The following is a 16,749-nucleotide window of genomic DNA, read 5'->3' on the forward strand; positions in this document are numbered from 1 at the left end:
AAATATGGACAGGAAAGATGCATATCAACTTTAGGATAGCCATTTCCTCAGGGGAGAAACAAACATACAAACAAAAAAACGAACCCATTGCCGTGGATCTGATTTCCACTCTTAGCAACAACAACGGAAGCAGACTGCTCTTTCTTCCACAGACCTTTCGGTTAGCAGCAAGAGGGCTCCCTCCCCTTCAGGAGAGGGAGAGAATAGGATGGTGGAGAGAGAGAATAAGCTGTAACATAACCTTTTCTGTCTTTAAAAAGAAATTTACAGCAAAGCTTCAAATAGCCCGGGGATTTTGTTAAAATACCAATTCCGATTCGATAGAATTGGTGGGGGGAGAGGGAGGAGTTAGGGTGGGGCTCCATGATTTACCATGGGGTTCCTACCACTCTGTCCTAAGTCTGTCTGTTCTGATGTATGCTAAATACCTTTTTTTTTTTTAGTTTTCATTATTATTGCCTTTTATTATCAGTATCTTTATAAATCCGGCAGTGTCTTAAACAGTAAATCATAAAATTTAACATCTGTGAGTGAATATCTGAGAATGATAACATCAGTAAATTCTGTGCTGCAACATAAGATGTACCAAAAAAAAAAAAAAACCCAAAACATGGTCATCCTAACTCGAATACATTCTATGTCGGGGACCACACTTCATGCCCATGCATCTAAAGAAAATACTGCTAAGTTTATAATAGCTGGGCGGTGACTATAAAAATGTCTATTATTTTCTGTATGTTTGAAATACTTTATAATTAAAAATAAATTTCAGGAGAATTTCCAGCAGCTTCCAGAAGGCACTATCAGCCAGTAGTAAATAGTGCTTTCTCTTATTGTATGTACAATGGAGAAAGTGCTTAATGCTGTTCTCACTTTGTGACACATAAAATAATATTTAGAAGTACAAGTAAGTAAAAATAAAAATAAGAAAGATATTTGGCACCTTAAGAAAAATTTCATGACAGTAGACTAAATTCTTACAAAATTGTTTTATAGTGAATTATTAATAAAATTTTTACTTTTTTGTCACTTAATCCCTAAAAACTGACAATTTCTTATTTTAATCCTCACCTCTTTATCTGTCATTGATGAGATACTCCTGAGGTATACTTTTTGAGGCATTCATACACTACAAAAAATGGAATATAGTAGTATTAATTCACATTAAAATTTAAAATGTAATAATATTGATTCAGACTAACAGTGAAAGTATTGTTGTTGTTAGGTGCCATTGAGTCAGTTCCAACTCATAGTGACCCTATGTCCAACAGAACGAAACACTGCCTGGTTCTGCACCATCCTCAAAACCGTTGTTATGTTTGAGCCCATTGTTGTAGCCACGGTGTCAATCCATGACATTGAGGGTCTTCTTTTTTTTTTTTTGTTGACCATCTACTTTATTAAGCATGTTCTTTTACAGGGACTGGTCCCTCCTAATAACATGTCCAAAGTATATGAGACGAAGTCTTGCCATCGATTCTAAGGAGCAATCTGGCTGTATTTTGTATTTCTTCCAAGCGGACTTGTTCACTGTTCTGGTGGTCCATGGGATATTCAATATTCTTTGCCAACACCTTAATTCAAAGGCATCACTTTTTCTTTGGTCTTCCTTATTCATTGTCCAGTTTTTGCGTGCACATGAGGCGATTGAAAATATCATGGCTTGGGTCAGGTATACCTTTGTCCTCAAAGTTATGTTCAGAGTACACATAAACAAATGACTTCACAGAAAAAAGACCAAACTCAGCTTCATAAATGGATATTTTCTGAAGAAGTGAGTTTAGGAAATTTATATTAACATAATCACTAAGAATAAAATGTAAAGTCTGTGAAGGCGAGAACTTTTATGCTTTGTTCTTTCTCAAGCATCTAGAACTGCTCTTGGCACATAGTAAGCCCTGTCAAAATATCTGTCAAATGAATAACTAAATAAGTAAAGTTTCATTTAGTAACTCTAGGGATATGAAGAAAAAAATCAATAGATTGTCTTGACCTTCATGGTCTCAAAATCTAATAGAGAAGATGGAGACATAGAGTTAATTTATGCCCTATACAATATTATTAATAAGTAATATTTACACATTTAGAAATCTTTTATTTATTTTTATATAATAGAAAAGTGTGTGGTCATGTAGAAAAGAGGGAAAATGTATATTTAGAGAGAGGAACTATATATATGGGAGTATATAACGTGTAACTAAATGAAGAGGTGGTTATGCATGGTAAATCTGCATAGGATGCTATGGAAACACACTAAGGAGAGGGTGCACGATTCACTTAGGGAGATCAAGAAAGAATTCTCAGAAAAATTAACATTAATACCAAGTCTTGTAGGATGAGTAAAAGTTTGCTGGGTGGTCCAGGACTGAGGTAGGGTAGAGCAGGAGGGATTGGGTGGGGGGAAATTGGAGAGATATAAAGAAAGGATATGTATAGAAGCAGGAAAGCACAAGGCTTATTTTGGAGAACTTCAAGCAATTCAGCATGTCAAGATTTAAGGGTACAAGAGGAGACATTCTTGAAAATAGGCTGAAAAAGTATAGAGGCCAGATTATGAAGGGCCTGATGTAGCATACTAAGAAATCTAACTATAACAATTAAGGATTATAAGTAAGAAGGGGACCTGATTAGATCTGCATTTGAGAAAGTCTTTTATATCAATTAGAAATATGGATATGAAGTAAGCAGGACTGGAGATAAAGAGGCTAGTTAGAAACTTTTAAAATAGTTGAGGCGAGAAATGATTAGAGTTTGACTAGGCAGTTGCAGTGGAGAGTGAGAATAGGAAAGACACTCAAGAAATTTCTAGGAAGTAGAACTGACGAGATGTGGAAGGAAAGGGAGATGTTACAATGATTCCTATGTTCCCGACATGGGGTATGGAGTAGTTTGTGTAATGGTGATTACCTATATACATGTGTATGCAAAGTATACACACACACACACACACACAGACACACACACTCTGAGAGAAGATATGAGAGCCATGTGGGCATAGAAAAAAATAAGGCTATACTTATTATAAAATTTATATTTATTATATACACTTCAGGAGCCTTGGTGGTGCAGTGGTTAAAGCACTTGGCTGCTAACCGAAAGGTTGGCGATTCAAACCTACCAGCCGTTACATGGGAGAAAGATGTGACAGTTCTACTGTGTCCTACAGGGTCATTATGAGTCAGAATCGACCCAACAACGAGTTTGGTTTTCTGTTATATACACTTTATTTTATATAAAGTTTATATAATTGTATATGAGAGAAAAGATTAAAGTAGATATGAAAATATGTTTGTAGGGATGCCCCTTTTGTTTTGCTTTGGTTTTTTTGGCTGTCATCGTTTTCATTTACGGTCACCTATAAAAAAAAAAAAAATTTTTTTTTTTTTTTTTTAATAAACTGTATTTACAATTTAGGCAATGTCTACCTCTCTCAATGAGTTAATACATCTAACGTGCTTAGGCAAAGATGTCATCTTGAGGACTGTCTAGGTTATCTAGTGCTGCTATAACAGAAATATCATAAGCAGGCGGCATTAACGAAGAGAAATTTATTTTCTCACAATCTAATAGGCTAGAAGTCTGAATTCAGGGTATCAGCTCCAGGGGAAGGCTTTCTCTCTTTGACTATAGAGGAAGGTCATTCTCATCAATCTTCCCCTGGACTAGGAGCTTCTCTGTGCAGGAACCCCAGGTCCAAAGGATGTGCTCTGCTCCCAATGCTGCTTTTTTTGTGGTATGAGGTTCCCCTGTTTCTCTGCTCACCTCTCTTTTATATCTCAAAAGAGATTGCCTCAACCCTGGATAAGTAAAGCACTATTGAAGAAAAAGAATAAAGTAGAACTTGGACTACCTGACCTCAGAACCTACTATACAGCTATGGTAGTCAAAATAGCCTGGTACTGGTACGACGACAGATACATTGACCAATGTGACAGAATTGAGAACCCAGATGTAAATCCATCCACCCATGGTCACCTGATCTTCGACAAGGGCCCAAAGTCCAACAAATGGGGAAAAGTCAGTCTTTTTAACAAATGATGGTGGCAAAACTGGATTTCCATTTGCAAAAAAATGAAACAGGACTCATACCTCACACAATATACAAAAACTAATTCAAAAGAGAAAGACCTAAAAATAAAAACAAAAACTATAAAGATCAGAGAAGAAAAAATAGGATCAATTCTAGAGGCCCTAATACACGGGCATTCACAGGATACAAACCATACCTGACAACACACAAAGTCCAGAGGATAAGCTAGATAACTGAGATCTTCTAAAAATTAACACTGATGCTCATCAAAAGACTTCATCAAAACAGTAGAAAGAACCTACAGACTGGGGAAAACTTTTCAGCTATGACAAATTCCACAAAGGTCTAATCTCTAAAATCTACAGGAAAATTCAACACCTTTATGACAAAAAATCCAGTTAAAAAATGGGGAAAGGAAATGAACAGACACTTCACCAAAGAAGACATTCAAATGGCTAACAGACACATGAGGAAATGCTTGTGATCACAAGCCATTAGAGAAATGCAAATAAAAACTACAATGAGATACCATCTCACCCCAGCATTACTGGCATAAAAAAATAAAAATAAATAAAACAGAAAATAACAAATGTTGGAGAGGCTGCAGAGAGACTGGAAGTCTTATGCACTGCTGGTGGGAATGCAAAATGGTATAATCATTTTGGAAAATGATATGGCACTTACTTAGAAAGTGAGAAATAGAAATACCATACGCTCCAGCAATCCCACTGCTAAGAATATATCCTAGAGAAATAAGAGCCATCACACGAATAGACATATACGCACATCCATGTTCACTGCAGCATTGTTCACTATAGCAAAAAGATGGAAGCAACCTAGATGCCCATCAATAGATGAATGGATAAACAAAGTGTGGTACATATACACAATGGAGTACCACACAATGATAAAGAACAATGATGAATCTGCAAAGCATCTCACAACATAGATGAATCTCAGGGCATTATGCTGAGTGAAATAAGTCAATCACAAAAGGACAAATATCGTATGAGACCACTACTATAAAAACTCATGAAAAGGTTTACTTACAAAAAGAAACAATCTTTGATGATTACAAGGCAGGGGACGGGTGGGGATGGAAAAACACTAAATAGACAATAGATAAGTGGTAACTTTGGTGAAGGGTAAGACAGCATACGATACTGGGGAAGGCAGCACAACTCGTACAAGGAAAAGTCATGGAAGCTCCACAGACACATCCAAACTCCCTGAGGTACCAAATTGCTGGGCTGAGGGCTGTGGACCGTAGACCATTGTCTTGGGGGATATCTAGCTTAACTGGTATAGCACAGTTTATAAAGAAAATGTTCTACATTCTGCTTTGGTGAGTAGGGCCTGGGGTCTTAAAAGCTTGTGAGTGGCCATCTAAGATACTCCACGGACTCACCCCATCGGGAGCAAGGGAGAATGAAAAAAACTAAAGGCACAAAGAAATATTAGTCCAAAGGACTAATAGACCACATCTACCAGGCCTCCACCAGGCTGAACCCAGTACAAATAGATGGTGCCTGGATACCACCACCAACTGCTCTGAAAGGTATCACAATAGGGGGTCCTGGACAGAGCTGGAGAAAAATGTAGAACAAAATTCTAACTCACAAAAAAAGACCACATTTATTGGCCTGACAGAGACTGGAGAAACCCCGAGTATGGCCTGCACATCGTTTTAGCTCAGGAATGAGGTCACTCCTGAGGTTCACCCTTCAGCCAAAGATTAGACAGGCCCATGAAACAAAACGTGACTAAAGGGACACACCAGCCCAGGGGAAAGGATGAGAAGGCACGAGGGGACAGGAAAGCTGGTAATAGGGAACCCAAGGCTAAGAAGGGAGAGTGTTGACATGTCATGGGGTTGGTAGCCAATGTCACAAAACAGTATGTGTACTGCTTAATGAGAAGCTACTTTGTTCTGTAAATCTTCATCTAAAGTACAAAAAAAAAACTGCCTCAAGACACAAATCCAATCTTGTAGACTGAGTCCTGCCTCACTAGCACAACTGCTGCCTATCTCACCTCATTAACATCACAGAGACAGGATTTACAACACACATGAAAATAACACCGGATGACAAAATGGTGGAGAATCATACAAGACTGGGTGGGAATCATGGCCTAGCCAAATTAATACACATATTTTTGGGGACACGATTCAATCCATGACAAGGACTAAGGTATGCCTGATCCAAGCCATGGTATTTTCAATCGCCTCATATGCATGTGAAAGCTAGATGATGAATAAGGGAGATTGAAGAAGAATGGATGCATCTGAATTATGGTGTTGGCAAAGAATACTGAATATACCATGGACTGCCAGAAGAACAAACAAGGCTATCTTGGAAGAAGTATAGCCAGAATGCTCCTTAGAAGCAAAGATAGTGAGATTTCAGCTCACGTACTTTGAACATGTTATCAGGAAGTTACAGTCCTTGGAGAAGGACACCATGCTTGGTAGAGGGTCATCGAAAAAGAGGAAAACCCTCAAGGAGATGAAATGCCACAGTGGCTGCAACAATGGGCTCAAACATATCAACGATTGTGAGGATGGTACAGGACCAGGCAGTGTTTTGTTCTGTTATACACAGGGTAGCTATGAGTCAGAAACGACTTGACAGTACCCAACAACAAAATTAGTTGCTTATTTGCCCCAGGAAATATATATAACTTATCCACCCTATGCAGATATTAAAGTGACAGCAATGTCAGATCTGCCTTAGAAAAGATACTTCGTGTCATCGAGAGTTGATGCAATCTGTTTCCAAAATGGAATGTAAGAATTTAAGGATAGAAAATTTCAATAAATTTCCAGAGTTGCCTCAGTTGGACTTCCAAAACATTCTGTTATTATTTTAAGAATTGTAAATAACCAGGCCAAAAAAATCACACTTATTACCGTCTAGTCAATTCCGACTCATAGCGACCCTAGAGGTCAGAGTAGAACAGCCCTATAGGGTTTCTAAGAAGCTCCTGGTGGATTCAAAATGCCACCTTTTTGGTTAGCAGCCATAACTTTTAACCACCATGCCAGAAGGGTTTCTAAGTACAATGAATGTATATCATTTTGGGTGATTCATCATGACAGTATCTTTGAATTAGATACCACCTTTATGATTAGATGCTGATTATTTTGATACTATAAATTGAGTTAACTTTCTATTCAGCTGAGAGTCCCTATTAGTTCAAAAATTATATTTCTTTGAAGTCTGTTTTATAATATGGATATCTTTTGTCTAAGATATAGGTATACAGAGACAGACTAAGGCATTTTTAAAATGTTTTATAAAAATTCCCTTAAGATACAAGTGAAGTTTTACAAAAATTCCTTTAAGATACAGGTGAAGAGATAAGGCATTTTAAAAATGTTTTACAAAAATTCCTTTAAGATACAGGTGAAGACATAAGGGATACAAACTAATATTCACTGAGTATCTACTATGATCTAGGCTTTACATTTCCTCTCACTAAATCTTGCAAACTCTGTTTATCACCTAATATAGTGCCTCAACCCAGAAGGCGATAACTACTACTTTATTTGAATGATAATGACATTTTATTTACCTCTCCTTACCTTCAATTCCAACTCTTCAGGTATTAACACACCAATACTGGCCTTACTCCCAAGGTTGGAGGGTCATGAGAAATAAGATGCAGATTTCATTTGGGACCAAATCTTGAGGGACCTGGAATATCTGGCTAATGATTTTGAACTCTGGTAAAAGTAGCTAAAAGTTTTTCATCAGGAAAATAACACAATCAGCTGTATACTAGAATATTAATTTAAAACCATATTTAAAAGGAACTGGAATGGGTAAAGAGTAGAGGTGGGAGGTCAGCTGAAAAAACTATAATGCTTAAATTCCATTCATGTTACGTTTAAATGTCTTAGTATCTCATGTTCATTCAGTACAGAAGTTTCTTTAGAAGAACTCAGGAAGTTTTTGACATTCTTAAGGTATGAAAATATATTAGTTCTTCTTATAACTTAGCCCTGGAAGTCATACAGCTATAGTCTAATGGTCAAAATAATCATGTGCTAGCCTTAGCCTAGTCGGAATCGACTCAACAGCAGTGGGTTTGGGTTTGGGTCAGCCTAAATTCAAAGAGATGGCATAAAATAGACTCATAAATCTAATTATGTGGTTTTCTGTATATGTTTGCATTAAAAAAAAAAAAAAAAACTATCTCTACACTCTTGTTAACCCAAATGTGGTCCCTGAACCAGTGGCATTAGCATTACCTAGGAACTTGCCAGAAATGGAGATTAGGCCCTATCCCAACCCTGCTGAATCAGAACACGTATTCAGAAGATTGAATGCTAGGAGATTGATAAGCATGTTAAAATTTGAGAAGTGCTAAATTAGACCATACTCATATCACTTCTCAAATTTTGACATGCTTATCAGTCTCCTGGCATTCAATTAGACCATACTCATATACTAGTGGAAACCCTGGTGGTGTAGTGGTTAAGAGCTATAGCTGCTAATCAAAAGGTGGGCAGTCGAATCCACCAGGCACTCCTTGGAAACCATATGGGGCAGTTCTACCCTGTCCTATAGGGTCACTATGAGTTGGAATCAACTTGATGGCGGCGGTTTGGTTTTTTTTTTTCATTTACTAGTATACACAAGAGTATCCTCAAACTTGTCATCTGAAGAAACCTAGAAAACATGAAATACTCTTCTTTCAACTGTGGGGCAGGAAAGGATTGTACTTTTTTTTTTTTTTTAATGGGCCAAATAGTCAAAACCTTCTTGCTTCTATAAAATCTTTGATGATTTAAAAACTGCATGTGTGGGTGGGAAATCTTGTTTTTATCTGGGGCATCAAGGATCATGAGTATATATGCGGGAAAGCATTTATTTTAAAACAGCCTTTTCTATGACTAAGGAAACAAGAGTAAAGACAAAAAAGTGCAAAGAACTTAGAGTATATACTTTACATACATTTGCAGTTCACATACAGAGACAAATTTTTTTTCACTATTATGATTAACAGATTACTTAAAATTATTATTAGCAGGATTACAACAGTCTTGAAAGTTAACCTGCTGTCATTTACAAACGTCTCTAGATAAAGTGAAAGCAAAATTAAAAAAAAGTCCTTTTAAAAGAAATAGTAAACTAACTTGTGAAAATGTACCATTTTCTTCCAAAAATATGTTCAATCCATTAACAATTTGCCTTTCTTCTTGTCACTCATTTCTATGATCTAAATTATAAAACATAATTAAAATACCTGAGAAAACTCTTAAAAATCAAGTTCAACATTAACAATAATTTTGTTGCCAGCCATTACTTTATTAAGCATCTAGATATGTTACTTTCAAAATATATCTTAATATTTAAGTTCTTTACAAAAATTGTTTTTCATTTAAAGGAACAATTACAAACTTCAGACTGGTTTCTAAAAGGCCCCAGATACAAGCCTAGATTAAAATTTAAATACCTGATATAATAATAATACAAAGATGTTGTATGGTATTCGTATTCTATATGAAACTCAAAAGGATTAGTTGAAATCATACTGACTCCAGTGTAGAAAGGAAAGGCAAATGAGACTCTATTCTATCAGCCATCATGTTGTAAGTTAGCCAAAATGGGAGAGAGCTCTTTTGCACTTCAGTTCTACCATGGCACCATTCCAGAGAATCTAAACAGAAAACCCTGCAAAGCCATGAGGGCCTCAGTAACTACCAAACTAATTTTCTCTATTTGTTACCATAGAGCTTTTCTCTCTTTTTGCTTAAATCATTTAAATTGTTTGAATCTTCAAGTAGCTTGATAACTTGCTCTATGTGCTTTCATAACTTGGCTAAAGTGTTCTAAACCTTATTGATCAGTTCCCTGCTTGGAAATTTTAATCGCTTCCTACTGTCCTTGAGATAAAAATCCCAAATCAGTAAAGATCTATGAGATCAAGGTACTGCCTATCATTCCAATCTCCATTTACTCAAGGTCCAGTAATGCAGAACTCCTTGCAATCACAAACGCGTTGACATATGCTGTTTCCCCTGCCTGACTTTTCTTTCTTCTCCTGGATAACTACATATCAACTTTAGATTCAGCTCACTGGTCCTTCCATAGGTTTCCCTAAGCTGGGAATGGATGTCTCCTTTATGCTTCCCTAGTACATACTACATATCCTTATAACACTCACTGTAATAGTTCATCTCCTCTTAGAAACTCTAGAGAGTAAGGAGAGTCTTCACTTTGTATTTAGCACTGAGTGTGGCACTCAATAATTCATCAAATAAAGAAATGAATACACAACTGAAATGGAGATCAGGGAGTGTGGCGCAGTGATTTCGAGTCCAACTTGAGTAGGGTGGAAAAAGATCTTTTTCTCTGATAGTTCAAAGACTTTTTTGAAAAAGTGGACTAGTTCAGAGGCATTTAAATGTAGTCATTAGTAATGCAAAATTAACTGAAAAGAGGGCGTACCAGCTCATGCTATGGAATATTTAAGACAAAATAGGCAGAAACAAAATAACGGGATTTTACAAATGATTGGGCCCTTGGAGATCAATTCGGCATCTTCATTTCAGATATGAAGAAATGGAGGTTTTAATAGCACAGCCAGTATGAAGTCTTCTAAGTCCTAGTTTTGTGTTTTTTGTTTACTGACATGGTAGATTTTAATAAGAATCAGTAAGAAAAAATATCGGTTAGAAAAAATGGACTTGAGATTGTCACTCTGATATAGGACAGGCAATTGTTCTCCAGCTGTGGTTCCCAGCCAGTAGCATCAACATCACCTAAGAACTTAGAAACAGAAATGCAAATTTTGGGTTCCTATCCCAGATCTATTCAATTAGTAACTCTGGGCACAGCACCTGGCAATCTGTTTTAACAAACCTTCCAGGTGATTCTGATGCCTACTCAAATTTGATAATCACTGGGATATGGTTTTAAAACCTAGAGCAAGGATCTTTACGTTAATCTGTATTGCTTTAAGGAGGAAGAAAAGTGTGGTCAAATATCAAGTAAGCAGAGATGACAACTCAAGGGAGTGGTGGTAAAATTCAAATAGTGTGTTGCTAGTATTACAGGAAACAATGAAAAACACATTGAAGAGTAAAGTGTTAAAGTTTAGCTGAGATCAACCAAGAGATCTAGAATAAGGTAACAGTTAACTTTTGATTATTCATGCTTATGTAGTTTAACATAAGCTTAAGTAGTTGACAATTTCAAGTCATTTAAAAAAATTTTAACTTTACTACTTAGTAATCTTTTTTTTTTCAGTACTTGGTTTTATTTATAGTAATATCAATATTTGAAGTGGAATTAGTATGAGTACTAGATTAGCTCTGTGCACTCAGCCAAATCACTCAATCGCTATGAGCTTCTAATTCTCATCTGTTAATTAGAACCTTCGAAGATTCTAGCAATTATGAATCCATGAATATTGGTTTGTCCGATCAATCCAGAATGCTCCAAGAACAAGTCAAGTTCATTTAAATACTTAATTTTTATTATGGAAATTTTAGTTGCTCGACAACTTTGGCTTTTAAGTTAGTGTGTCAACATTTGGGCACTCCAGCCATACATATTACTTCCAAGACGTGCTGTGGAAGAGTTAACGCATCTTTTATTTTCAACTTAGACCCTAATCCAAGTTTACTTAGCAGCTCCTGTCCCCCTTCCAAAAAAGACTTAAGAAGCTTGCAAAAAGAAAAATAAATAAATAAAAGAGATAAGTCATATGGTTGGAGAGGGAAAAATGGGTCAGATTTTTATCTTAGTTATAAAATGCAGGCCACGATGGGATGGATTGCAATCCCTCCAACTCAAAAAAATCCCTCCAACGAGAGCCACAAAATCGGGATGAAAACAGAGAGTCAGATGCCCAAGGAAAACAACAACAGATACTTATCCATCTGATTTCAGACCCAACATTTTCCAGTACGTTAAATTTCTGAAACCTCACAGGCACTGCTGCCAAGCATGGCTACCATTCCACAAGAGTTCAGTTTGAGATGGGGCTGCAGGCCTCACTCTGCATGGCTTTGGGACTCCCCTGAAGTATAGACAAGGCTGAAATCCTAGGCAAACACCCTTGGGTCTCAAGGGCCCTTTGGGGCTTCCCACCTTTAAGTGGGCCTCTAATACACCCAGCCCAGTGTGGAGCAACCCTACTTAGCTAAAAATGAGCGTTTCCAGGTCGGGCTTTCCTTTCCCTCAGATGTCCCTGCCTTGCCCTCCCAGCCTGCGGCAGCCTTTACCTCCATCCTGTCACTGACGCCTACTACGGTCATTTTGTCCTCCGGCGCTGCTGCTGCAAGGGTGACTGCTTTTGTGTGTGGACAGGGGTGTGGCTAAGGAGGCTGTGGAGGAGGGGAGGGGGTCCTCACCAGCAGGAAGCAGAGCCCAGGAGAGGCTTGAGGCCCCCTCCTGTGCCAAAGGCCCCAGGAGGAAAAGCAATTAATCCACCCACCTCCAAGACTCCAGACTCCTTTTGAAAAATTTTGCAGCCCAAGGTTAAAGAAACCTGCTGTTCAAGTGGCATCACGGAGTTTTATACTTTTCTTTTTCCCCGAAACACATATACTTTATTGACCCAAATGACTCATACGACTATATTTCGCTACAGGCTATATATAACGGTGCTTGCGTACATGAACTCTGGGATTAGTCTAAGTAGTATTTACGATCCTAAATTTGTTGTGAAGACTAGGTGAGAGTATTCAGGGTTGAGTGCTTGCTATCTAGCAAATCCATGGTAAATACTTCTGTCATCACCACTAACCTAATTTGATAGAATTCAGGACTAAAAAGAAAATGAGAACAAAATGAAAAAAAGTTGCTATCTCATCAACTCTACCTCATGGCGACCCCACGTGCATCAGAGTAGAACTGTGCTCCATAGGGTTTTTCGTCAAAGGCCTTTTTTCAAAGACAACTCTGCGTGTTCGAACCTTTCAGTTAGTAGCTGAGCTCCTTGACCATTTGCACCACCCAACACACTATATCAGCTAGAAAATGAGTCTAAAATTTTGCTTAGGGCTGGTGCAAATTTCATCATCTTCTGTCTCCCTATGAGTTTCTCTTCTCTCAATTTACCCAGCTAATTAAAAGGATTTCTCCCAGAAAGGGGCCCTGAATTTATAAAAGCAGTAATGGGGGAAAAAACAGTATTTGGGTCACAAGAAACGGCACTATTGACAGGAGAAAAGGCCAGGCTACAAGTAGAGTTCCAGATATCATAATTTGTAACTCATAACACAAAGATCTTAAGAATTTAAATATTCTCCTTGAGGATTAAGGGAGGGTGGTATGAGTGTGGCGGAGACAGCAGTATCCAGTATAACATACTTTACACAACAAACATATCATTAAAACTCCTGTTTCAACTTTTTGTAAATTAAGCATCCTGTGACTATGGGACTTGTTTTGAAAGGCCTCATGTGTGATGAACAATCATAACCTAAATTTCCTGTTAAAAACCTAGATCTTCCCATGTTCTCTAACAAATTTTGACCTCAAAGCACATTAATTATACTGAGACAACAACAACATATAAGCTGTTACTCCCAAGATGGAGATGGCAAGATTGCTGAAGCGATATTCTCTTATTCCTCTAAACTTAATTTTTTCCCTTTCTCCTACTTCTTTATTCTACTTTAAACAAGATTGACAATTTCTGCTAGATATGCCTGTTGAGTCTGTTGGTGTGATGTGTGATTTCTCCTGAACCAAGCTGACCTAGTAAATCAACCACACAAGAATACTATATATTTTCCAATTTGGAGTCTGCAACTGATAATTATTACAAGGCTGGTTTGTGAGAATCAACTGAATTAATAGTCTATACTAGTTTATTTAATTTTTCTACAATTTTTGAAAAAAAATTTTCATTACACCAACAAGCCAGTGAACCTTCATTTATAAAATAAACTTTAACACATGATGATACAAAAGATGGTTTAAATGACAAAAATGTCTTATGACTGAAGCAATTTCAACTAATTTTCTTCAACATAGTTAATCAGTTTCTGGAAGATGAGTTAAATGATGAAAAAACGGGCGACCATGAACACACCCTTTAATTTCACTTCCAAGTTGGTGCTTTATTCTGTGGACAATGTCTAGGATGTCCTCTTTCGATAAGTACATGGGTAGCTGTCTAGACAGACGCACTGCTTCTCCCTGTGAAGAGAAAGCCACACATTTTACAGTGATATACCCTGAAGCAGAAAACATGCTATCTTGGCAAAGAGGAAAATGGAAAATTGATTATACTCATTCTCTCAGCAAATATTTAAGGAGCGTCAATTATCTGTTAGTCACTATTGTAGGTACCAGGAATACAGTAGAGAATAGGACAAAAAAGATCTCTGCTCTTGTGAAATTACATCCTAGTACAGAGAAAGAGAAAACAAAGAAAACATCAGTGAGTAATAATGCAGAAAATGATACTGACTGCATAGTTGGGAAAGGTTTCCTTGAGGAGGTGACATTTAAATTTCAACTTAAATAAGAAACTGTCATACAAAGATTATGGGAGAAGAAAAGTATTTCAGGTAGAGAAAGAGAAAGAATAGAATGTCCAGTGTGAGTGTAGCATAGTTGTTAAAGGGAAAAAAAGAAGCAAGATAAGGGATTAGGTAGAAGCCAGATCAAATAGGTCCCTCCAGGACTGGATGAGCAATTTGGATTTTAATCTGAACGCAGAGCAAGTAACCAGAGGGTTTTTAAGCAAAGGTCTGACATTCAGTCTGGTGGCTGTCTGAATAATGGTTTGAGGCAGGGCAAAAAGAGAAGCAGGGAATTTGCAGGCAGTCACTGCAGTCCTGGTGAGAGGCTTTGACTAGAGTGATAGTAGAGATGGAGGGAGGTAGAAAGATTCCTGATAGAAGCTGGAGGTAAAATCAGAAAGGCTTGCTGATAGACTGGTTATGAGGCATGCAGAATCAAGGATAATGCCTTTATTTTTGGTACACTAACACAGTTTTCTGAGGTAATAAAGATTAAGGGAAGATCAGATTTGGAGGTAAAATAGTATTTATTAGCAATGTTGGCTTCTTTTAAGATTTGTTTTTTTAAAAACATTTTACTTGAAAGATCTTGAATCCTAACATTTTTCTCTCTAACCACACCCCTCTCCCATTATCATTCTAAACATCCTACTCCTTTATTTTAACTAAATCTGTTCTTTTTCTTCATTTGACCTTTAATCTCTTCAACCCCTCCTTATTCTCCTGGCCCACCAGTACCCTTCTGTCATTTTTCCCTTCCTAGGCTCTGAAGTGAGACATTTCAAAGATAGTATCTTTAGCATGGGCATTTCTTTTGGATTACTAGATTCAAAATACAAAACACTACACTCAACTCCCTCAACCTTTTCCTTTGAAGTCTCCAGAAACTTTCAGTGTTAAATTGCCCCACAATATGCTGGGAATGTCCACAAGACAAAGCTTCTAAAGGACTTAAAAAAATTACTGAACACATTTTTCAGAAAAGGCAAAAAGTGGACTCTCCTGTTGAGGAAGTCTGACCCTAGCAATGCAACAGGCACACCATGATTATATTCTAAACAAAAATGGCTCATTTAAAAAAAGAAAAATTAAATTCTATTAAAGCTCTGGTTTGATCTTAAAATGACAGCAATGGTGACTGCTTCTAAAAATATATTATAGTTTCTGGAAACAATCACTATTGTTTTCCCTCTACTATCCTATACTTGGAAATCCTGGTGGCATAGTGGTTAAGAGCTATGGTTGTTAACCAAAAGGTTGGCAGTTATAATCTACCAGGTGTTACCTGGAAACTCATTGGGGCAGTTCTATTCTGTCCTATAGGGTTGCTAATGAGTTGGAAGTGACTCTACGGCAACGTGTATGGGTTTGTTTGTTTTTTTTGGGGTATCCTATACTTTGACATTTTAAGTCTACAATCTTCCTCCATTGCTATTATTTAATTTAGAATTCGTTTTGAAAAAATCCATTCCTGCAGCTCTCATTTGTGACAGATATTGTTAGAAAATTAAAATCTCCACTTATTCAGTAGTGTAGATCTATTGAGAGATCAATGCTTAGAATTATATTACTATTATTTTTAGACAAGTGTATGGTATTAAGATTATGCAATTCTGAATCCTTTCTATGGGGGCTTATTATGGAAATTAAACACACACACACACACAAAACTACAAAATGTCTCATTCATAAGGTTCTTCCTCAATATGCACCCAAGAAATAATGCTATGGTAAGGATCTGTGATATAGTAGTATATCATAATCAGTCTAGATGTAAAGCTTTTCATGGAGTTTTCTTTTTTTAAACAGTACCACCTGTGTACAAAAAAAAACTTACAGAAATTGTTTAATATTTTGAAATTGCTTACGATAAAAAAAAAAAAGAACCAACCAAACTCACTGCCATCAAGTCAATTCCGACTCACAGTGGTCCTTTAGGACAGAGTAGAACTGCCCCATAGGGTTTCCAAGGAGCTATTGGTGGATTTGAACCACAGCCCTTTTTGTTAGCATCCAAGCTCTTAACCACTGCGCCGTCAGGGTTCCAATCTAATAATACATACCTCTAGATAACTTATCACTTTTCGAGGTCTACATTCGTAAACTTCCTTTGCATTTTTGTTTAATATAGCATTCAGAATTTCTTTTAAATCCATTACTCCATAGAATGGAAGACAATTAGCCATTCCTTCTATTTCTAAGTAGTTTTCAGCAATGGAAACTCCTG

The 16,749-nt window shown here is 37.0% G+C and overlaps 1 protein-coding gene across 6 annotated transcripts in view; it reads right to left on the reverse strand.

Annotated features, from left to right (window-relative positions):
* Positions 1 to 7,316: 7,316 nt before the first annotated feature.
* The window catches only part of PMS1 (PMS1 homolog 1, mismatch repair system component), a 130,632-nt gene continuing 121,199 nt past the window's right edge, over positions 7,317 to 16,749 (reverse strand). For 2 of the 6 annotated variants that reach the window (XM_023542752.2, XM_064286896.1), the window contains 2 exons: positions 16,586 to 16,746; positions 7,321 to 14,193 (listed from right to left, as the gene is read on the reverse strand). In XM_023542752.2, the coding sequence (XP_023398520.1) occupies positions 14,029 to 14,193; positions 16,586 to 16,746 (326 nt within the window). In that variant the 3' untranslated portion in view covers positions 7,321 to 14,028. Of the gene's footprint in view, positions 14,194 to 16,585; positions 16,747 to 16,749 lie in introns of all 6 variants that reach the window. The other 4 variants (XM_064286894.1, XM_064286895.1, XM_023542761.2 and 1 more) reach the window with 4 other exon arrangements.

Source organism: Loxodonta africana, chromosome 6, assembly GCF_030014295.1.
Source record: "Loxodonta africana isolate mLoxAfr1 chromosome 6, mLoxAfr1.hap2, whole genome shotgun sequence".
NCBI classification, from domain to species: Eukaryota; Metazoa; Chordata; class Mammalia; order Proboscidea; family Elephantidae; genus Loxodonta; species Loxodonta africana.